Source organism: Hemibagrus wyckioides, unplaced genomic scaffold (genome assembly GCF_019097595.1).
Source record: "Hemibagrus wyckioides isolate EC202008001 unplaced genomic scaffold, SWU_Hwy_1.0 Contig5, whole genome shotgun sequence".
Classification (NCBI taxonomy): domain Eukaryota; kingdom Metazoa; phylum Chordata; class Actinopteri; order Siluriformes; family Bagridae; genus Hemibagrus; species Hemibagrus wyckioides.
Window position 1 is genome coordinate 674,564 of NW_026690807.1, and position 24,568 is coordinate 699,131.

At 40.1% G+C, this 24,568-nt stretch overlaps 4 non-coding genes, 1 pseudogene and 1 gene segment (V, D, J or C); 2 read left to right on the top strand and 4 right to left on the bottom strand.

The window, feature by feature from the left end:
- Window positions 1-3,314: 3,314 nt before the first annotated feature.
- Window positions 3,315-5,822, bottom strand: LOC131350597 (uncharacterized protein K02A2.6-like; annotated as a pseudogene).
- A 1,360-nt stretch (window positions 5,823-7,182) lies between these two features.
- On the bottom strand, window positions 7,183-7,254 carry trnac-gca (transfer RNA cysteine (anticodon GCA)). Its single transcript has one exon. It is a non-coding gene; the product is annotated as a tRNA-Cys (tRNA).
- Window positions 7,255-11,624: 4,370 nt separating this feature from the next.
- On the bottom strand, window positions 11,625-21,809 carry LOC131350598 (T cell receptor alpha variable 12-3-like). The segment is given in 2 exon segments: window positions 11,625-11,989; window positions 21,770-21,809. Coding segments are annotated over 2 exon segments (405 nt in total).
- trnal-uag (transfer RNA leucine (anticodon UAG)) lies at window positions 17,979-18,060 on the top strand. Its single transcript has one exon. It is a non-coding gene; the product is annotated as a tRNA-Leu (tRNA).
- trnas-gcu (transfer RNA serine (anticodon GCU)) lies at window positions 18,667-18,748 on the top strand. Its single transcript has one exon. It is a non-coding gene; the product is annotated as a tRNA-Ser (tRNA).
- Window positions 21,810-22,089: 280 nt separating the features above from the next.
- trnap-ugg (transfer RNA proline (anticodon UGG)) lies at window positions 22,090-22,161 on the bottom strand. Its single transcript has one exon. It is a non-coding gene; the product is annotated as a tRNA-Pro (tRNA).
- Between the last annotated feature and the right edge of the window lie 2,407 nt (window positions 22,162-24,568).

Genomic DNA, 24,568 nt, shown 5'->3' on the forward strand with positions numbered 1-24,568 from the left:
GAGTTTAGGTTAGTGTCAGTTTGTGGGCAGTTTTGCATCACTTCCAAAAAAAAACATGACAGTAGGAAGATTTGCTAGGAGAAATTGCACTTCTGTGTGAATGAGTGTGTGAAAGGGTTTGTGGAGTGCAAAGGACTGACATCCCATTCAGGGTGTTTTCCCACCTCATGTCTTGGACAGACTCTGTATCTACTATGACCCTGACCAATAGAGAAAAAGATAGAAGCCCCCAAAAGGACATGTAACTTTCTCTAAAGCATTGGAAGAGCTGCTTTTAATATAACAAAACTGTGTGAAAGTTTTTGTACAGTGCAGATGGATTTCCTGTCACTGTGGGCTCCAGAGCACAGTAGTATAGAGCAGAGTCTGATACAGCAGCAGAGGAGATGATCAGATCCACTTTCTTATTCGTTTTATCTTGCTCTTTTTTAAGTTTTATGGACAATCGTGGACGAGGTGGTTGAGCCTCAGTGACAGTTTCAGTGCTTTCATAAATCAGCAGCAGAAACTCGGGTCTTGATCCAGGTTTTTGTCGATACCAGTGGAGACTGTTAACTGATCCAGTATATGTGCAGGACAGTGAGATGTTGCTGCCTTCCATTGAAAATACATTGGTTTGATCTGGTTTAATGTTATTGTCAGCAGCCTCTGCTATAAAAACATTACAACAATATTGTGATATTTTAATCATAAATGACACATTTCACATGAAAAATTATGTCTTATAAATTAGAAAAAATAATATTTTGTGTGCAGTGTATATGACTTACCAACATCAGCAAGAGTGAAAAACACCACGAAGAGGAACAACATTGTTTTCCTGAGTGTTTAGTTCAAACCTCTAGCTTTAGAAATGAATGTCAGTGTTACTATTTGATGTACATCTCCACCTCTAGCTCCACCTACTTGTATTTATGTATATTCATGACAGATCTGCTGTTCTGAATACTGTTTACATCAAGCTTGTAGAAATATTTTTGTATTAATAAAACAATGTGGTCCTGAGAAGCAATGGATTCGTTAATCCCATTTACTCAATTTTTCTGTGATATTTTGACATTAAAAGTTACAACACTTGTTTTGGGGTCTCTCTCTCTCTCTGTCTCTCTCTCTCTCTCTCCTTTCTTTAGTAGGTGGTTTTTGGGATTGCACTGTGTGACACTGATTTTGGAATATGGAAGAAATATTTATACAAATACCTATGTCTTCATAGGCCCCATATATTTCTCTTTCAAATACTGTTGAATTTGTCATTTCCATGTTTTTTTTCCTCACAAGAAAACAGATGTTGATAGTAGCTGTAAAACTTAACAACTCCACTGAATTGGCCATTAAGAAAGTCTTGTTGTACATCCTGTCCTAACAGGGAAGTAAACACACAAAATTACTTTAGATTTACTTAAATACTTGATTATTAATCAGAAGATAATATTTGAAACCTCTTCTTCTTCTTTCGGCTTTTCCCTTCAGGGGACTCCACAGCGAATCATCTCTCTCCACCTATCCCTATCTTCTACATCCTCAACACTTGCACCTACTAGCTTCATATCCTCCTTTATTACATCCATATACCTCCTCTTTGGCCTTCCTCTTTGCCTCCTGCCTGGCAGCTCCATGTCCAACATTCTCCTACCAGTATACTCACTCTCCCTCCTCTGGACATGTCCAAACCATCTTAATCTGGCCTCCCTAACTTTGTCCCCCAAATATCCAACATGAGCTGTCCCTCTGATGTACTCGTTCCTAATCCTGTCCAACCGTGTCACTGCCAAAGAGAACCTCAACATCTTCAGCTCTGCTACTTCCAGCTCTGACTCCTGTCTCTTCCTCAGTGACACTGCCTCTAAAACATACAGCATGGCCGGTCTCACCAATGTCCTGTACACCTTCCCCTTGATTCTTGCTCTTACTCCTTTCTAAACTGTATCTTACCACATCTAGCTCCACCCACTTTTACTTAGTCAGAGTCATGTCAACTGTTCTGTTCTACCTCCTATATATATAACCCTGTGCTATTTCTCACACTTCATGTCCCAGCTTGGTCATAAGAACTAATATTAAGATGAACATACCTAGAAGAAGCATTAACAGTAAAAGATTAAAGAGCAGCATGATAGAGATGGTAATCTGCTGAAAGATAAAGCTGAAGGAGTTTACTGTCATAGCCTGTGGAGCTCCACACTTCCTGCAGCTGACACTGTTGATCAGAATATGTCTCACCAGGGGGCAGAGTGATTCCTGGGTTTTTTAGATGTAATGTTTTCGTTGTAATTACTGCATCACACTGAATGATTGACAATGTTATTTTATGATAACTTAGAAAATATTCTTCACTAGATTATACTACACCTCTTGATTTAGACACTTCTGAATGTTGTGAATTGTTGACGACAAATCTTAGTTTGTTTTTATACATGTAAATTGTTGCATCTGCACAAAGTGACCATGTACTGTTTTTAATGATGAGACTGACAGGAGTTTTTCTATAACACAACTTTACTGCTTATGCACCGGATACAAGAGGGGAAAACATTGTTTACACCTACTGCGCATATGTAATAAAACAGAGAATCAATACGGAGTGCCGTAAGGCCAAACTGTGCGAAATTTTGATAGCAATACACAACATACTCCTCCCCTTTTACTTTCAACATCAACCTCAACAAATACATTTTTTTTAAACATATATATATAAAACTTCTAACACTAGGGGAAAGAGGGTAGACTGCCTTGTTTCCCTGATTGAACCCTGGGGATTATTCTGCCCCAACATTGTGGGTCAACCACTAACTAGAGATCTAATCTTTGTGGTGGTTTCCGCACTCTGGTCGGATAACCATGAAGATCAGACACGGGAGGTGTTGTTACAACAGTGTCTGTAATAGTCACTGGTGTAGGAGATATATTCTCGGAGGGAACAGTTATCTGACTTTTATTGGAAAGTGGTGCAGGCAAGATTTCTAGTACTACATCCCTACCAGAGTCAATGTGAGACGTGTGTTGTTGTTGAACTTCCCATTCACTGGGATTATCACTGGAGATTGCTGAAGACAATAACTGGTCAACGTGTCTCCTCCATGTCTGATTGTCCTTAGTTTCAACAATGTATGAAACAGGGCCAGTCTGTGCAAGAATGGTTGCAGGTACCCACTTTTCTCCCTTCCCGTAATTAAGAGCAAGTATGCTGTCACCTCTGCTGAAACTCCTAAATTTTGCCTTACGTCGTCTCTCCAGCTGCCTACGCTGCTGTAACAGGACCACCTGTTTGGTTCCTTTTGGTCTCAACAGATCCAGTCTGTTGCGCAGTTGTCATTTCAACAGTGCTGTAGCTGGGGAGACTTTCGTGACTGCATGGGGAGTGTTCCTGTAAGAGAACAGAAAAGTGTTCAAGTGCTGATTTAGGGAACCCTTACCCTGAAATGTCTTTAGGGCCTTCTTCAGAATCTGGACAAAACATTCTGCCAGGCCATTGGTGGATGGATGATACGGTGCAGATCTTATGTGTTGAATCCCATTCACACACAGGAAGGACTGAAACTCTTCTGACACCAGTTGAGGGCCATTATCACTTACAAGCTGCTGAGGTAGTCCGAAATGACTGAATGTGGATCTAAGCTCTTCAGTGGTTTTCTCAGAGGATGTGCTGTTCATAACTGCTACCTCCGGCCATTTGCTGTGAGGATCGACAATCACTAGAAACATGTGACTCTCTATTGGACCTGCAAAGTCTATATGTTTTCTTTGCCATGGCTCCTCTGGGAAGTCCCATGGGTACAATGGGGCCATCTGTGGCATGTTTCTTACATTTTGGCAATCTGGACATCCCTTTGCTTCCTCTTCAATCTCTGCATCTATCCCAGGCCACCAGAAGTAGCTGTGTGCCATCTCTTTCATCCTCACTACTCCCGCATGTCCTGCATGAAGTTCCTTCAGCAAAAAGTTCCTCAAAGTCAGGGGTATAACGACACGATAACCCCATAGTAAGCAGCCAGACTGTACAGTTAGTTCATTTTGCCGAACCAGATAAGGTTTTAATTTTTCTGTCATCTCTCCTCTCTTGCCTTGAGAGATCCAGGTCAAAACTTCTGACAAAACTGGGTCAGTTCTGGTGAATCGTTTCACTTGAGCCGCCGTGACAGGTGCACTTTGAACTTCTTTGAAGTAAAAGATGTCAGCTTGACCACCTTCTGATGGTGTTTCCGGCAGGGGCAGCCTGGACAGTCCATCTGTGTTGCAGTGCTGCTCAGATCTCCTGTATTTGATGTCGTATTGATGTGCCGACAGGAACAGAACCCAGCGCTGCACGCGATTTGCCGCCAGTGAGGGAATGACAGTTTGAGGGCCAAAGATAGAGGTAAGTGGTCAGTGGTCAGCAAGTAGAGTGAATCTGCGCCAGAACAAGTATTGATGAAATTTCTTGACACCAAATATGATCGCTAAAGCTTCTCATTCAATTTGGGCATAATTGCTCTCTGCTGAGTTCAGGGTCCTTGACGCAAAAGCAACTGGTCTTTCTTCACCGGATGGCATAACGTGAAAGTACCGCCCTGACACCGTATGGTGAAACATCACATGCCAGCTGTATTGGTATAGAAGGGTTATAATGTGTGAGGGCCTTGGACTGTGTTAATACACATTTCACATCCCTGAATGCCTTCTCACATCTGTCGGACCATTTCCATTGTTGGGACTAGTTCAACAGTTCGTGTAGGGGACGAAGCCTGCTGGCCAGGTTTGGCATGAACTTTGCGTAGTATGTCAGTAGTCCCAGGAATGAGCTCAGCTGGCACACATTCTTTGGGGACGGTGCATCCATAATAGCTTTTACCTTAGATGGAGCTTTATGGAGACCAGTGCTGTCAATTACGTGTCCAAGACATTCGGTGGGTTTGAAAAATTCACATTTGTCTTTCTTTACCCGGAGACCATGCTCTTTTAGCCGCTGTAGCGTTGTATTTAGGTTATGGAGATGATCCTCATCATCTTTCCCTTGATTAACAGGTCATCCAGATAACACTATACTCCATTTAGGCCACTCAGGATCTGGTCCATGGCATGTTGAAACAATGCTGGAGCCGAAGTTATTCCAAAAGGTAGCCACTGATATCTATATAGGCCCTTGTGTGTCACGATGGTCAACAGCTCTTGGGAAGCAGGATCAACCTGCATTTGAAGGTAAGCATGACACAAGTCTATTTTGCTGAATTTCTGGCCGCCCGCTAATCCAGCAAAAAGATCTTCAATTAACGGCAAGGGGTACTGTTCCACAGTTAAAACAGGGTTTATCGTAACCTTGAAATTGCCAAAAATTCTGACCGTTCCATCCTTTTTTAATGCAGGAACAATAGGTGTGGCCCACTCACTGATGCCCACTTTCTTCAGTACTCCAGTGTTCTCCAGGCGGTCCAGTTCTGTTTCCACCTTAGGCTTAGTTGCATAGGGAACAGGGCGGGCTTTAAGGCACTTAGGTTTACTGTCGGGTTTAATGGCCAGCTTTACAATGATGTCTTTCATGTTCCCCAGCTCATCTCCGAACACCTCTGCATGCTTCCTCAGGATGTTTTGTAAGCTGGTAGACTCTTTCGCTACTAAGTGCACTTCTTGCCAATTTAACTTTATTTTCTCTAGCCATGCTCGGCCCATCAAATGTGACTACTACCTTTCACAATATATAGTGGTAATTTTACCTTCTGGCTGTTCAGCTTCACAGTTACATCCACCACCCCTAAAAGAGGCACAAGCTCTCCTGTGTATGATTTCAGAGTCAGCTTTGCTTCCTTGGGATGGAGGTATGGCCACTTCTCTCTGTAAGTTGACTCAGTCACGAGTGATACAGCTGCTCCTGTATCCACCTGCATAGGGACGGCCTCCCCATTTAACAGTGGCGTCACCCAGTAGCCATCAGAATTTGAAGACACAGACATTATGTGTGAGAAGTCATTTTCTTCAGATTCATCCTCTTGTTTCCCCGTATTTTCTACTTGATTGAGGTTAAATTTCCTGACATATCCTTCTTTTTGTTCCACCTGTTTAGTTGGCTTTACTTTCTCATTTATGGTCAGCTTTTTGCTTTGACATGCACTCTCAACGTGTCCCTTTCTTCCACAGTTTCTGCAGTCTTTGTCTTTGAACCAGCATTCTTGTGCCGGATGACCACTCTTTCTGCAGCGGTAACATGTTCTCTTGCCATCCTGTTTTATTTTCTGCTCGCTCTAATGTAAGATAGACAGGTGTTCAAAAGGCTGCGCCAAGCGAACCTGAAGCTGAAACCTGCAAAATGTTGTCTCTTCTGCTGCCAGGTAGTCTACCTTGGCCACGTCGTCTCAGAGCATGGTATAGCCGCCGACCCAGAGAAGGTGCAGGAAATTCAAGAATGGCCACAGCCTGTGAGTGTTCACGAAGTTCAACAGTTTGTGGGTCTTGCATGCTACTACAGGCGGTTTGTCAAAGATTTTGCTGCAGTTGCAAAGCCCCTTCACAACCTGTTGAGGAAACATGCCCAATTTCACTGGACCCCTGAGAGCCAACAGGCATTTGATGAGTTAAAGAAGCTGCTCACTACCACCCCCATCCTTGGCTACCCTATGGACATTGGTGATCTTGTTCTGGACACAGATGCTAGCAATTTCGGAATCAGACCTGTGCTTTCTCAAGTACAACAAGGGAACTGCGTTCTGCTCAGACAGCCGATCCGGAAATTGCTCCCATCAAGAGGTGTATGGAGGAAGCCAATGAATGACCTTCCTGGGAGAATGTGTCCCCCTATGGCCCAGCAACAAAAGCCTACTGAAGCCAGTGGCAAAGACTGTACCTGAATGAGGGCCCTGAGTTTTATCCCCAGATAATCCTGCCGCGAGTTTTCCAGGAAGATGTAATGCGCCAGATGCACGAGGAGCCAGTGGGTGGACATTTCGGTGTGGAGTGAACATTGTCTTGGTTGTGGACCAGGTATTGTTGGTACCAAATGTGAGAAGATGTTTCACTTTGGTGTCGCACACGCACATTATGGGGCACCACTTACACTCCATAGTGACCAAGGCACCAATTTTGAATCAGAGGTCTTCCAGAGCATGTGTGAGTTGCTAGACATTGACAAAACCTAAAAACAAAACACAACACCTTTCTGACCTCAGTCAGATGGACAGGTCGAGCAATTTAAAGGTACTGCAAAGCAAATTCATCAGGGGGCACCTGGATTTGAACCAGGGACCTCTTGATCTGCAGTCAAATGCTCTACCACTGAGCTATACCCCCACAGGTAAGAACTAGCAACTGACAACAGGTTGCCCTTTCAAAGCATTTTAAACCTGTCATTTTAATATTGGACCAAGGGTGCATAGATTAAAAGTCAATCTGCAGTTTCCTACTGCGATGGGATTATCTACACATGATATCGTTTGTAGGCTTGGTCATTTCCAGACAACTTTTAATGTTGTAAACTGTTAACCAGTTAAGGATACCTGAATCAGCGGATTCAGGCAGCGGTATGCGGATTCGTCCAGGGGGCCGTCTGATCCGCAATAAAATTCTCTAACGCACTCTGCTTGGTCCCAATGAAAAGAGTGTCAACTGGTCTAGGTGGTCTACTGGTGTGGGAATTATTTGTTACAATGAAAACAGTCCCTGCTGGTAGACGTGGCATAATGATCAGGGTAACATATTACTGTGAAGACAGTCCTTGTTGGTGCAGGGTGTGTGGAATTTGTTCATAGCAGACTCTGGGCACCTTAACACAAATCAGTCGCCCCTTGAAAGCCAAAGCCTATTTGAGCATCTTTGCTATCCAAGAGCATCCCTTCAAGGCCACAATTTACCCATCTTTGTAAATTCACCACGTTGTTTAATCCATTCCACAGATAAGTGAGGCTGTCGGAGGACAAAGGTAGGTCTTACCCTGGATTACATTGTTGTCGTTGCTAATACTTTTATTTAGTGAGTCCCTGTGAGTAGAGCTGGTATAATGATCAAGGGAATTTTTTAAATGTGGAGACAGTCCTTGTAGATGGTGGAGGTGTTTGGAATATGTTCTTGGCCATCAATGGGCACCTTAACACAAATTCATTGAGTCTATAGGCGATATGCTTAATCTTTTTGGTTATGCCCACGGACGACTCAACAGTCTAGAGCGCAGAGCGCTTAATGCCACTCTACAGAAAATCCTAGCCACGACCTCCGTGCGATGTCATTGGGAGTGGGACCTTATGGTTCCTTATGCTGTAATGGCTTACAGAGTGACCAAACACAGCTCGACTGGGCTTACCCCAAACATGATGCTTTTCAGCCAGGAGATAATGGAGCCCATCGACCTCATCACAGGGAAGCCCCTAAGCAACACAGTGACTGAATCAGTCCCACAATATGTGATTCAGATGAGAGAAAGTTTGGAGTTTGCAAATCAGGTGGCGAGGAATGCACAAGGCCAATCTGTGGAGCGTGCTAAACAGTATGATAAGCGAGTGACCAGAACATGCTACAAGGTCGGTGATGCAGTGTGGTATCTTGTCAAAAGAACCAAGCAAGTGAAAAACAAGATCAGGAAGTTTCTCCCCAACTACGATGGCCCTTACTTTATCTTGGGACATCTTGACAACCTAGTGTACTGAATCCAAAGAAATCCTAGGACCAAAGTAAAGGTCGTTCATCATGACAAGCCCAAACCCTACCATTCTCTGCAACCCTTGGAGAACAGCTGGGTATTTAAAGACTCGGACGGTTGGCAACCTCAGGAAGTTCCTGCCCTAAGCCTGGAAGCTGATGGAACTGGACTTCACCTGAATCTGTCTTGTCTCTTAGCAGAGGAAACTGAAAATTCCAGTGGCACGAACAGCACGCCTCTCATGGATAATCCCGCTGAACCGATGACAGAGCAGGACACACAGAGAATGTTCAGTCGAGTGGGGGTAGCATGCTGCAACAGGATTCGACAGGGACTGTTAACAACCAAATGGGGGGTAGGCCAATGGTTGGACATTGTGTTGAATGTATTTCTGCCTTTCATTTACACCGTAGATCTATGATAATATCATGGCTAATGTGTGTGTTGATGTGCCGTGTATCCGTCATACTATGTTGCTGGAGTGGTGTTAAGGGTTTAATCACCATCCAGAGTGGGGGTAGTGTTGCGGGAGTGGGGTAAAGTAAGAGCTGTTGCTTTAAGACCACTGTCTACAGGGAGGTTGTAGTCCTGAGTGAAATGCATTATGGGTAGAGTAGTGCGGAACAATGTGCTCAGAAGTGTGTGTGCGCTCGCGGTTCATCTAGTTTGGAAAGCAGAGAAATAAAAGCTTATTTGCTATTTATGTTAGAGTTCATGTCAGTTATTCCATCCGGGAGTAAATTTTGAGGGAAGTAAAATGGCATGCATCGGCTAACTTTGTCCGTCTCATCCTTTTTTTCGAACACTGAACTACCGAACTGCTACCCTGCCACTGTGAGTTATTGGAGAGGAGGAAGTAACACAGGGTTCTTGAAAGTGTCCTACTACTGGGGTAAATATTACATTGTATTGTATATTATGTTATATTATATTATATATTTATTGTACATTTATTGTAAAATCAGTGTGACATTAAAGGATAAAGATCGTCCTACCGTGAGGGGCTGAGTGTTGTCAGAAGGAGCTCTTTCTCCCCGCAGGACGCGGTAACCATAGTAACCAGTGATTTCCGGATTGGACCTAAGATTTCCAGCCCAGCTACAGCTTAAAACCCGTCCATTTAAAAATGAAATAAAATAAAATACCAGCCCAAAATGCATAGTGTGATAACTAATACATTAACAAACAGAAAACCCAAAACAAATGGGTTTGTGCAAAGGGCACTATTTAGACACACACACACACACACACACTGACAGACCTGCAGCACAGGCGATCTCACCCAGTGTCCAGCTCTTCAAGTCCTGCAGAAATCCGCGGAAGTTTTGATAATTTTATGATCATTCCTAAATATTATACAACATTACATTAGTATTATGGACTGTAAGATACTGAGCCGGGAAGTGTGATGAAGGAACGAACGAATCCGACCCGAAGACGGTAGTGACTGCAGAGCCGTAGCCTATGAGGCTGTCACGTGACGAACAAGTTTCCCAGCACAGACCCAGATAGGATCTTGCGCATGCGCGGTCAATACAAAATGAACGAATCACTCCCGAATCATATTACGGATTCATTCAAAATGACCACAAAGAGCACAAAGATAGAGTGCAGAATCTGAGAGCTTTAGACCTCTGATAGTGAGTTCAGTAGAGTCTCTGCTGGTTTTTTCTCTAATCGACGATCATCAGGAGTGCTCTGGTCAGATCTTGACCTTGCGCCTTTATACAGTAAATACTGTGGTGCGCTGTTAGGATATTGTTTGTACCAGTAAAGATGAATGTCTTCACTGCTTGACTCATATGAACATTTCAGAGTAACAGTCTCTGTTTCTTTCCTGACAATGTTGGCATCTTCATCTGTTGGTCCAATTTTATTTGCAAAACTGCCTGGTGTGAAAAGAATATAAAAAAATATGTAAGTGGAATAGTTTTTTTAAACCAAATATTGACTTAAAATTCAATAAATGACTAGATGAATAATAGAAAACATGGTCATTAATTAATGCACTGAATTAATTGATTAAATATTATTGTAATAATGAGTTCTGTTAATAAATTGATAAAAATAAATGACCTGTAACTAGAGTGAGAATCAGTGGTATGTATCTCACTATGTACAGTAAGTTGTATAGTTGATCCATTTCTGAACACAGCTCTGTGAGGATTCTGTATAATAGTGCTGTATGTGCTGAACTTTACACGTCTCTAGAAGGACACACCCAGGAAGTGATGCTGTTGGAGCATAATTTTACACAGATCATCACTTCACAGTATCAGTGACAGTGAACTGAGTCACTAATACAACACAGAACTATTCCACTGTTGCTGATCAACCCACTGCATCTGACTCATGACTCTAACACCAAAAAGACACAATAACTCACAGTACTTTATCCTTTGATACTAACTTTTTAAACTAAATACATTTCCAAGTTTTTTCTATTTTATTTTGAGTAGAAAGTGGAATAGAAAAGCTATACTTGTATTCAGGCTGTATAGGTAACAAGAGGTTTTGTGTTTTTGTTAGCTGATAATTCTGAACTACTGTATGAGTGCAGCATTTGACTCTGCAAGCTACTGTTATAAACAGATATAGCTAATGTTAGCTTGCTAGCTAGCTATCCTCAGTTATATCAGAGAACAAACAACTCCTGTTCAGTCTTCTGCAAGAGTCTCCTCATGATGATGACCAAAAGAGAGCAAAATAAAATAAATACATGGAAGTTTGCTGATCTTATGTCAGACTGTTGTATGTAATGAATTACTGTAAAATATTTAGTATGATAATGCATTTAAAAACTAACAACAGTCAATTTAAGCAATTATTTAATGTACATTTGATTTTTTTTAGTAAATTAGGACTCCAAAAAGACTATCTATAGTGGAGAGATGTACAATAATATCCTGTTCATGAGTTTATTCTGCTGTGTGAGTTTATTTCACTTGAAAATTGTGAGAGTCAAAAACTAGCAGAGTTCCTGATTTAAAGGAATGTAAATTATTGAGTTTAAGCAGTTTATCTACCTTCAGTATAACAAAACTGTGTCAGTGTTTTTGTACAGTGCAGCTGGATTTCCTGTCACTGTGGGCACCAGAGCACAGTCGTATAGAGCAGAGTCTGATACAGCAGCAGAGGAGATGATCAGATCCACTTGTTTAGTTTTATCATCAACTTCAGCAGACAGACGTGGTGGCATAGGGTCAGTTTTATCTCCACTCGGTAAGATGTAAAAAAGGAACTCAGGTTTAGATTTTGGATGTTGTTTGTACCATTGCAAGTTATTTACTGCACCACTGAAGTCTTTGTAGCTGCAGGACAGAGTAACATCATCACCTTCATCTACAACTTCATGAGGGAAACGTGGCTCTATTGGATCTGCCATGGAGTCACCTGTCATAGAGAAGAGAACATAATAATTTTTATTTTTCAGTTATATAACTCATATTATACTTTTTCTTAACATCATAAAGGCTAATTAATCATTAATGTAACACTTCCTTTCTGAGAAGGTCAATGATAACTTACCTAATGAAAGCCACAGACACATGAATATAACAGTGATCATGATGAATGGTGTTAGCAAAATGACAATATTCTGAGGTCTTTCTGTACTTTATTATATTAACATTTCTGAGGTTCATGAAGCTCCACCCCTCAGCATCATATGACAGTGTCACCAGTTTTACTGACAGATTCTTTACTGCATCCTGACATTACATTCAGTCTCACATGTGGAACAAGACATTTATCATTCATCTAATAATTAAGGTTTTACATATTATACCAGGGGTCTCTAACTCTTTATTGGACTCTTAGTCAAATATCAAGTGGTTTAGACAATCAATAAATCAATTAATCAATTAATTACTTGTTTGTGTATTTATGTGACTAACAACATTACACTTAAATGTGTTCATTTATCAGCTTTTATCTGAAAGCTTTATCTTTAATGTGATGATTTCATTAGGTAAAAAATAAAAATCCACATCATAGGTACAAAATCTACAATGTTGAGTTTCTTGAACATTTCCTGATAGAGACATGGTTACAGAGTGACAGCAGCACATGTTTATTAGTGGCTGGGTTTATTGTTTTATTCTGCCTCCTTGTGGAACAACAGAAACTGGCGCTGTTTTCTGGATATTTTCATTCAATTACTTTCAATAGATGATTTTAATGTAGAATAAAGTTAATTTCTAAATTTATTCAGTAGGACAGATTAGCCAGGATACCACTGGATAAATGGATAAATGGTAATTGCTAAATTTTGTATAGCTAATATTCATTCATTACATTCTGACTATTTAAAATCAACTTCAGTTACTTCATAAAACCTTATAAAAGTATGCATGTAACATGTACAGTTCTTTTTGTTATTGATCTAGACATCACTCTGCTTCAGTAAAGAAATTAAATTCCCTAATGTCTTGTCTTTTGTTGTGTATGGAACACGGGAGCCTGTGTTAGCTCACACCATTTTATTCTTTTTTAAAAGTTTTTTATTTTGTGTATTATATCACTTTATGGATTTGTTATCTTTTCTTTCTCTTTTTTGTGTTATTTTGTTTAGCTTTTTAGGAGGTTTTGTTTTCCTTTTGCTCTCTGGATCTTCATAAAGCTTCTTGAAGCTCCACCCTGCAGTATCACATGACAGGGCTGATTGTTGATTCTTACATTTGAATCCAGGATTTATTGAATTCATTTTTTGAATGAAAATTTTTTTTTGTCAAATTTCTTGCAAATGTTAACATCATAAAGGTTCATGAAGCTCCACCCCACAGCATCACATGACAGTGTCAGCAGTGTGGCTTTACATTCAGGAGTGAGGTGGACTGGAAGACTCTAACAACACAAGGTTAAAGGTAGTTACATATGAAAAATACAGCATTTGTACAACTGCACTAGAGATTTAAAAACACAGTTTAGTCTAAAGTGGACAGTTGTTTTATGTGAGCTGGTATATCTGAAATTATCTACTACTGAGATGAACCATGGCAGGGGTTAAGATAATATTTGTGCAGTATGTATGATAGAAGTAGAGGTAGAGCCTATATCACAGAGGGTTTATTGTGAAAAGTATGTGAAAAGAATGTGCAGGTTTATATGCTGCTCTAGTATTCGGCCCATCATAAGATAACTGAGTTCACCATCTTTGTGTTCATCAAGGAGAAAAACCTTAAGACACAAAGAAATGTTCACAGACAAAAAGAGGCTTGAGTCATCAGAAAGAGTATTTAAACTTTGCACTTCATATATTTATAAAGGATTTTTTCTCTGTAACACTGTAATACATTATGTGTTAGTTTTTGCCTCTTCAAGGCAGTGGTGGTGAACTTGCTGTTGTTCACTGCAACAAACTCAAAAGATTCAGTGCTGCCTTCCATGATATAGTGTTGGTATATTGTATATTGTAAAATTCTGCTGTGATGATTGAACCAAGCTTTTACTTTTTATTTCCAGGTTATCAAGGAATATGGAATAGTATCATCAGTGTATAAAGATGTATACCTGACTATCAGAGTAAAGTGTCTGGAAGAGGCTCGGAGGCAACATCCACAAAGTTGTATATATTTTCTGGTAAGGATCCTCAATGGTGGATAGATAGACCCTAATCATCTTTCTAGTGGTTTTCATTATCTTCCATAGAGTCTTCTGCTCTGACACGGAGTGCAGTTTAATATTAAACAGCTGAATAGTTTCACATGATGCTATCAATATTTCCCTGAATGTAATGATGAGGATGGGAGAGAGGGGTCTGCTCTCCTATCTCTACATGAAATTGAGACACTTCTGGGATTTTCTGGCTCAGATAAGATCCTATGTGATGCACCATAAAAACTGTCATCACTGTGATGCCAACAGTCATGTATTTTTTAACCTGTGGATTGTTGCTTTTACATGGCTTTAAGCCTCTTCTTCTTCTTTCTGCATGTAGACTCATCAGAGCATCTAAAGAAATCCCCAAGAAGATTGAATACCAAAATAAGGAAAAGCTACTTTTAAAAGTTATATTAATAATCCCTCTCTAAACCAAAAATTATACCATTAATGAATGCAAAATATTTAACTAATCTTTACTTTTCAGGCACTGATGAACTGTCAGACAAAGACATCAGATAGTATTGCTGCCTCACAGTTCCATGGTCCCCAGTTCGAGATTGAGCTCAGGTTTCTCTCATTTCCAGTGTTGCCAAGAAAAGCTATAGATCTCTGAACAGGATAAAGTGGTTAATGAAGCTTAAACAATTAGCTATCTCCTAATAATCCAACATTTGTCAAACTATAATATATTAATGAACCCTTTATAAATTGCAAGAGAGACAGAATTCGCCAAAAATAGCATGTAAATAGCAGCTCAACGTCATCAGCAGAACTGCTTTCAATATAACAAAACTGTGTGAAAGTTTTTGTACAGTGCAGCTGGATTTCCTGTCACTGTGGGCCTCAGCGCACAGTAGTATAGAGCAGAGTCTGATACAGCAGCAGAGGAGATGATCAGATCCACTTGTTTAGTTTTATCATCAACTTTAGCAGACATTCTTGGGACAGTGTTGGAAATTAAATTTCCTTTTTGGTCAACAATAAGAAGGAACTCTGGTTTAGATTTTGGATATTGCCTGTACCAGTGCAGGTTGTTTCCTGTAAAGCTTGGTTTGTATTTGCAGGACAGAGTAACATCATCACCTTCATCTACAGCTTTATGAGGGAAATCTGACTCTATTGAATCTGCCATGGAGTCACCTGTCATAGAGAAGAGATCATAATGTTCTTAAACTTTAAATAATCAACAGGAAATACTTAAGTCAGACCCACACTCTGCATTTTCACACTGCATCACCACACAGACTAATATTTAATATAATATAGTTAATATTTCTGCAATGACAAAAAGTCAATGTTAACTCACCTAGTGAAAGCCACAGATACATGAATATAACAGTGAACATGATGACTGGTCTTAGCTCAGTGAAAATAGTGGAGATCTTTCTGTAATCTAATATGTTAACACCATAAAGCTTCAAAATTGCTCCACCCCACAGCATCACATGACAGTGTCACCAATGTTGTCAGATTGTTGATTCTTACTGAAACATCCTGGCTTTACATTCAGCCTCATATGGGGAACCTGTCCAGAGGACATTTAAGTAAACACATACTGAAAGTAGGAAATTAATGTATTTATGTTATTTTACATATGTTAGTGATATCTCTAAATTAGAGAAAGTTTGTGTAAACACCAGCAGCAGATAAATGTTAGAAACACTAAGTGGAAGAGAATATGATTTATTTAAGAATGAGGAAGAAATGAGTATTTTCCCTTGGTAATTAAGGTTGAATTAATCCCTTATTTCTCAGCTCTAACAGTTAAATCTGAAAAATAAAACTTTCCTGTACTCACAGTAGCATCAGAAGAAGAGAAAGAAGAATAAAGGCACATTCACATATAAGTTTCTAGTTTTTAATGTTTCTGACACAGCAGGTGCCAAAGAAATGACATTAGATGATTATTTATTCTTATGACAGTTTAGTGTTAAGTGGACAGTTGTGTTGTTTATTCAGAATGATATCTCTGAAATTAGCTTAGGCACTAAGAGTAACCAGGGCAGGGGTTAGGATATTATATCAGCAGTATGTATGATAGAAGAACAAGTATACTCTATGTCTCAGAGAATGTGAGCAGGTTGTGTTGTGCTCTAGTTCTAGACCAACATTAAGATAAGTGACTGCGCCATCTTGTGTTCACTGAAGAGAAAAACCTTAACACCAAAAAAATTGTTTTTTAACTTACCAAATTTATATATGTGCAGAAATATAATTGAAAAAAATAATTCTCTCTCTCTCTCTCTCTCTCTCTCACACACACACACACACAGCCATTTGCTCACCCATTCACACCTAGGGGCAATTTAACATTATCAATCAATCTACTTAGACTAGCATTATTTAGATATTACTTCAAACTTGTTGCAAAATATACACTAATAATATTAAAAATTAGATGATTGTTCAGTAGGTGGCAATATACAGTATCTCACAAAAGTGAGTACCCCCCTCACATTTTTGTAAATATATGGCAACCTGTAGCTCTGGTGAACTCCATGCCCAAGAGGGTTAAGGCAATGCTGGAAAATAATGGTGGCCACACAAAATATTGACACTTTGGGCCCAATTTGGACATTTCCACTTAGGGGTGTAGTCACTTTTGTTGCTAATGGTTTAGACGTTAATGGCTGTGTGTTGAGTTATTTTGAGGGGACAGCAAATTTACACTGTTATACAGGCTGTACACTCACTACTTTACATTGTAGCAGAGTGTCGTTTCTTCAGTGTTGTCACATGAAAAGATATAATAAAATATTTACAAAACTGTGAGGGGTGTACTCAATTTTGTGAGATACTGTATGTCCATGTGTCCATACAGCCCTAAAACATCAGGCATGTGTGGCTTGGGGTGCAGTCAGAATTCTAATTCATCCCAAAGTGTTGAGTGGGTTTGAGGTCAGGGCTGTGTGCAGGTCACTCAATTTATTCCACACCAAACTTGTAATAAACATCTTCATTGAGCTGGAACATGTTTTTGTAAGAATATAAAAACATCCTATACAATTGTGCAGCAGGTTGGAGAATGCCCACATACTGGTGTGATGGTTAGGTGTCCACAAATATAGCCATATTGTACATATTCAGGACTTTGTTAGAATTAGTATTGTTGTAATAATGTTGTAATAATTGGCTGTGCATGTCAATAAAGAAACATATGTAAAAATAGAATTAATTCACTGAACCCTTCTCAATATCTCAGTACCTCAGGTTATGGACTCTCCTTTCATACATATGCATACTTGTACCCTTTTTTAAAGGGCTACTGCAATATAAGCAGAACATTCATAAAGCTGCAACAAAATGTTCCCAATTATATATTTGCTTGAAATCTAATTTGTGCAAAGCCAATATTAAGTTATAACTTGTACTCAATTCACAGACAGATTAAAGTGCACAGTAGAATTGCACATTTTATTAGGTAGAATGTGTGTGTGTGTGTTCAGTGATTGTTTGCAGTCCGAATGGCCCAGGGGAAGAAGCTGTTTGTAAGTCTGGTGGTGTGAGACTTTGTTGACCTGAAGCGCCACCCAGATGGCAACAGGTCAAACAAGTGATGAGCAGGATGTGAGGAGTCTCCTGTGATGGCCTTGATTTTGCTGAGGCAGCAGGACCTGGACATGTCATCCAAGGAGGGCAGAGGGCAGCCGATGATTTTTTGAGCTGTTTTTCACCCTCTGCACAGTTTGTCTGTCCTCATCTGTGCAGCCTGTGTACCACACACCCAGACAGTATGTCAGTGTGCTCTCCACAGAGGTCTATAAGTACTGAGCCCTCGGGTAGCGTGGCCGCGTGGTCTAAGGCGCTGGATTTAGGCTCCAGTCTCTTCGGAGGCGTGGGTTCAAATCCCACCGCTGCCAGCTGAGCCTTTTCAAGGCAGTGGTTGTGGGCTCTGGCACCCCAAAGGCTTTACAGGGGTGTTGGCTCCTGTGCCTTCTGCAAATGTGCTTAAGAGTTGCTGTTAGCTGGCTGCAAAAAAAAAAACGAGCTCACATGGTACCGGAGCCCCCAGACCCAGGTGCTGAAATAGCTCCCAGGTTTCGGCAACTGGTGTCAATGCTGGCTGCTTCGTTTCACACCTCGCTTTTTCAAACAGCAAGTCCAAACAACCACAGAACGGTACGCAAATCACGGTTTCCGCGTGTGTGAGCCGCATCAGTCGTGCCCTTACCATGGTTACGAGCTACCAACAAAACAACAATTCAACCAAGAATAAAAAATCGACATAAGAAGTGGTGGCCAAGAGGTTTGGGCAATGGAGTGCAAGTGCCAGGTGCACTGAGGTGTAAGGTCATGTGGGTGACCTAGGATGCCAAGAGGTTAAGGAAACAGACTGCTAATGCACGTGGGATGGGCTCCAGTTGCTTTGGGAACAGGCTTGTTTAAACGCGTTGAGTTATGGCGCGCCGCTACGGAATTGTTGCGGCCTCTGTGGACATTTGGTCGTGGGTGCCACACCTGTGTCTGACGAGGTGGCCGAGAGGTTAAGGCGATGGACTGCTAATCCATTGTGCTTTGCACGCGTGGGTTCGAATCCCATCCTCGTCGCTTGTGTGCCCTTTAACCTTGTCTTTTCCACAACTCATGCGTACGGAATGCTTCGGAGTGCTAGAGGGGATCGAGAAAAGCTAGCCCTGGGTCTAGGTGTTTCGCAACCGTGGGCTGTATTTCCATGTTGGTTGGACACAGATGCTGTAAGGCTGACGGGTTGCCACTGGAGATCCATGCAGATCAATGCAGTGCACAGTCCCGAAGACAGCGGCCCGGATCGTGCACCTTTATATATCTCATCAAAACCAGGTGAAATATCTAATTGGTCTAGATTAACTGAGTGTGTTAAAGATATTAGAGATCGGATGACCAATAATTTCCTATTATTAAATTCTGAAAAAACGGAGATATTACTTATTGGCCCAAAAACTAGTACACAGAAGCTCTCACAATTCAGCTTGCACCTAGAAGGATGCACTGTTACTACTAGCTCAACAGTGAAAGACCTGGGTGTAATATTAGACAGCAACTTATCCTTTGAAAACCATATTTACAATATCACAAAAACAGCCTTCTTCCATCTTAGAAGTATTGCCAAGCTTAGGAACATTTTATCTGTAACTGATGCAGAAAAGCTAGTTCATGCATTCATGACCTCCAGACTGGACTACTGTAATGCATTACTAGGTGGTTGTCCTGCATCTTCAATAAACAAGCTACAGTTAGTCCAGAATGCAGCCGCCAGAGTTCTTAACAGATCAAGAAAATATGATCATATAACCCCAATATTATCATCCCTGCACTGGCTGCCTGTTAAGTTTAGAATTGACTATAAACTAGCTCTACTCACATACAAGGCTCTAAATGGTTTAGCTCCCACCTATCTATCCAGTCTTCTAACACATTACAATCCACCACGCTCTTTAAGATCACAAAATTCTGGACTTCTAGTAGTTCCCAGAATATCAAAGTCCACAAAAGGAGGTAGAGCGTTTTCGTATTTAGCTCCAAAACTCTGGAATAGTCTTCCTGACTGTGTTCGGGGCTCAGACACAGTCTCCCAGTTTAAATGTAGACTAAAGACTTATCTCTTTAGTCAGGCATACATCTAACACTTCCCATAACCTTGCACTCCAGTACATCTGATTAAATGCACATTCAGCTAGTACTGCTAATATTATGAATAGCAGCTACGCTAATGCTGTTCCATTGTTTCCTTTCTTCTACCCATCCCGAGGCATACAGAGACTGTGCCGGCTCCAGTGGCATCCGGAGATGGACCAGCTCCAGCCGGGTTCTGCTTGTGAGGATTGGGATATTCAAGCAGCGCCATGGACAACAACCTCCTTATTGATTCACATAACACTATACACATGCTGTATCTACATCACACAATTGTCACCCAAATGAGGATGGGTTCCCTTTTGAGTCTGGTTCCTCTCAAGGTTTCTTCCTCATACCATCTAAGGGAGTTTTTCCTTGCCACAGTTGCCTCAGTCACCTCAGGCTTGCTCACTTGGGATAACATCTAGGACTGTTTGTCTGTTTGTCTGTTCATATGTTTGTTGTTTTCTTATGTGGTTTCTCATGTAAAGCTGCTTTGAGACAATGCTCTTTGTTAAAAGCGCTATACAAATAAAATTGAATTGAATTGAATTGATTGCAACAGACTGGGATGCAAGTTCATATCAGCAAACCTTGTCAACAAGAGCTTAAGCCTTTCAAACCTTTCCTGGGTTTGGATTTTGAATCACGTCTGGTAATGGAAGCATGCGTGGTACAACCATTGCGACCGCCTGCCAGAGTGCCTCTCTTTCCCGACCTGGCAGGCCTCCCTTGACCACAGCCCCACAACCCTCCAAGTGCATGGGTAGCGTCGCCAAAAAAACATGGTTATTAATTAATGTAATTAATTAACTGATTAAATATGATTGTGATAGTTAAAACTATTGATAAACTGATGAAAATGAATGACCTGTAACTAGAGTGTGAATCAGTGGTATGTATCTCACTATGTACAGTAAGTTGTATAGTTGATCCATTTCTGAACACAGCTCTGTGAGGATTCTGTATAATAGTGCTGTATGTGCTGAACTTTACACGTCTCTAGAAGGACACACCCAGGAAGTGATGCTGTTTTAGTGTTATTTTGTACAGATCACTTCACACAGTGTCAGTGACAGAAATCTAGAGTCATTATGGCTGGTGTTGTATTTCAAGATTCATCATCTATACAATACTATAAGCCTTTATCTGTTTGTGTGGTTTTTAAATTATTTGTACATTTATAAATAATTATGATAATTTGCTGTGGAAAATCATAGGAAACTGATCCAGATTTAAACAAAATCTCTCATAAGTAAATTTGCTGTGTCTATAACCAAAAGGTAATTAAATTCAGTTCAATTCAATTCAGTTCACTTCATTTTTATTTGTACAGCACTTTTAACAATGGACATTGTCTCAAAGCAGCTTTACAGAAATACAGAAATTCAGAATAGAAATTTCAAAGTTGAAAATTAACTTTACCCCTAATGAGCAACTCTGAGGCAACAGCGGCAAGAAAAAACTCTGTGAGACGATATGAGGAAGACTCAAATGTGAACCCATCCTCATCTGGGTGATACCAGAGAGTGTGATTATGAATAAATTACCTTCTAATTGTATATTATCAAACATTAAAAGCAGCAGAGGAGATGATCAGATCCACTTGTTTAGTTTTATCATCAACTTTAGCAGACAGACATGGTGGCATAGGGATTTACCTCCACATGGAGTGATGAAAAAAAGGAACTCAGGTTTAGATTTTGAATGTTGTTTGTACCATTGTAGACTGTTTACTGAACCACTGTCTTTGTTGCTGCAGGACAGAGTAACATCATCACCTTCATCTACAACTTTATGAGTGAAAAGTGGTTCTAATAAATCTGCCATGGAGTCACCTGTTATAGAGAAGAGAACAAAATAATTTTTTAGTTTTTAGTTATATAAGTCATATTCTATTTTTTCTTAACATCACACAGGCTAATTAATCATTAATTTATTATCTCCTTTCTGAAAAGATCAATGTTAACTTACCTAATGAAAGCCACAGACACATGAATATAACAGTGAACATGATGAATGGTGTTAGTAAAATGACAATATTCTGAGGTCTTTCTGTACTCTATTATATTAATATTTCAGAGGTTCATGTCTCCACAAAGTGTGACATTCTCCATCCCGCTCCCTGTATTCCAGAGATAGGCTCCAGGTTGGAGCTTTAATTTTCAGAGGTAATTACAGTGGGATTTGAACCTCCTTGGACCTCTGGAGAAACAAGCTTCCAAGCAAGAACCAAGCCGGCAGTGCAAGTTTCCATTAGTTTTGTCCCAACCACTCTATTCCATGTAAAACCGGGGCTCGTCCGGGATTTGAACCCGGGACCTCTCGCACCCAAAGCGAGAATCATACCCCTAGACCAACGAGCCAGGTCGTCCCTGTTCCGCTTGCTGTGTGCCAATGGAGGTTCACTGTACTCTGTAACTCTCTGTGACCTTCAAGTTCATATGGACTGGGGTCTGAGTAAAAGGAACTCGGTTACACAAAGTCAAGTTAACAATAAAGTGAGGGCTCCTGTGGGATTCGAACCTTTTTGGAACGCAGACGCTAAGTGTGAACCAAGCAAGCAGCTCTTGCCATTGGGCCAAATATGTCATTAATCTCGGTGGACATGAAGATCAAAATCAATTCTTGTAGAACAAGCTTGCTTTAGTGTCAGGTGGAGGTTTCAGTATAGGTCAAGTTTACAGGATTGTAGCTTCTTTGCTGGAAACTGTACTGTTGCTCCAGTATAGCTTGGTGAATATTATGAGGCTTCAAGTAGTTTCTGTGATATTTGCAGTAAGTTTAAAAATGATTCCAGTTGGTAATAAAATTGAATTAGCTGGTTGCTAAAGAAACTCAGGTGGCTGGTGGGGTATGGTTTGGTAACTGTTACAAGGTCTCATCTGTTCGATAGGGTGACACTAGGAAGCTGTAATGGAGTCCCATGTGGTAGCTATGGATTTTAAAAAATATTTTAGTATGATTTATGTCATTTACAGGGTTGTTACTGTAGTCTTAGATTTCTGTTCTTGGTGAACAGGAATGAAACCCCATGTGGTCTTTAGCTGTTGTAGCTCATCCACCTCAAGAATGGATTATGGAGCACTATTTCAGTAGAGCTTATTTATTTCCTGATTGTGTGATGGAAACTGTGTTTTTATTTTCCACAATTCTTATTCTTAGTTATACATACTTTCAGGTATCCAGTAATTCTCAAAAATATATTAAAGACCCTGCAAAGACACACATGATGAACACATTAAATCTCATGCTCAGTAAAACAAACAAACAAACAAGCAAACAAACAAACAAATAAATTTAAAAAAAAAAAAGTCAAATCAGCTGCTTGTCAAAAAAGTTTACAATATCCAAATTTTCCAGCATGTGATCTTTACACTGTCATTAAGTAAATAAACCATCACACCTGCCACTATTGTTTATGAGAACTGCACTTAATACTGCAGAGGGAGTGAACATGTGGCTTCTTCAAACACACACCTAACTTTTCTATCTGTATTTGGATTCACTTAGAATGTTTTGTCTATTCACTTCAAATAAAGTATTCATATATGGTTATATACATATATTTCTACTGGATCAATAACTCTTTCATGTTTGAGGTCTCTGTAGATTTTTGGACAGTGAAGTTGACTTTCCTGTCACTGTGGGCTGCAAGGCGCAGTAGTACAGTGCAGAGTCTGAAGCAGGCGAGATCTCCAAATCCACACACTTCAGACTCTTATGAACTTTAGCAGACAAATGAGGATGAGGAGTATCACCTGTCTGATTCCCTCCCGATTCCGTCAACAGAACGAGGAATTCTGGTGCTGCATTGGAATATTGTCGATACCACTGTAGATTGTTCATAGAAACAGTGTATTTATAATCACAGGAGAGTGTAACTGCTTGCTCCTCTTTACCATAGACAGCAGAAGATGTTGGAGTAATGCTGTCCTGTGTGCTCTCACCTGAAGAGGACATTTATTTCAGAATATTATCATTTTATATTATACAGTATACATACAGTACATGCTTACAATCTAAAACACTCACACATGGAAACATTTCTTTACTAGTTATAAAACATTTAAACATGATATATGGGGATATATAAAATATAAGCTTACCTATGAACATGGTAAAAAAACAGAAACATACAGAAAACCATCATGTTTTAATTTCCTCTGTTCTTCTGAAAGTTTCCTTTTTATGTTACAGTAAATGTCAAGTTTCCTTCTACTCTGTCTTCAGTGAAGCATCTAAGCATTTCTTGTGTACAAAGCCTCAACTGTAGCTTCCCTCTGTTTTAACCAATCAGAGTGCAGGATGTGCCACATTATGTAAAATACACACATTTTCTAAAAGAATTTAATGAGCAAAAGATTCATATATTTAGTTCCTGTATTTCCTATTTCTATGAACTTAAACCTTTTCTAATCTACAAAATATATTGTTGCAATTACAAACAATTCTTATTGTGAAATTAAATTCTTCAGCAGATTTATAGTACACCCTTAAAGTCTAAACAAAACACCAGAGGTACTGTAGTGATTGATAGGATTTGAAAAAATTCCCCATAAAATTATAATAATATAAAACCCCTAACAAGGTGGTGTTTGAGAGCATGTGCACAAATACATAAGCATCTTGTATTAAGCTCAAGATTCTGCAGTAATTCAAGTGTTTCAGTCGGACTGCACTCCACACACCATGTATCTGTGCTGAAGCTTTGTTCAGGTTTAATGTTCATGGCTAATTTAACACTCCACATGGTTCTGTTGTGTCCAGGTC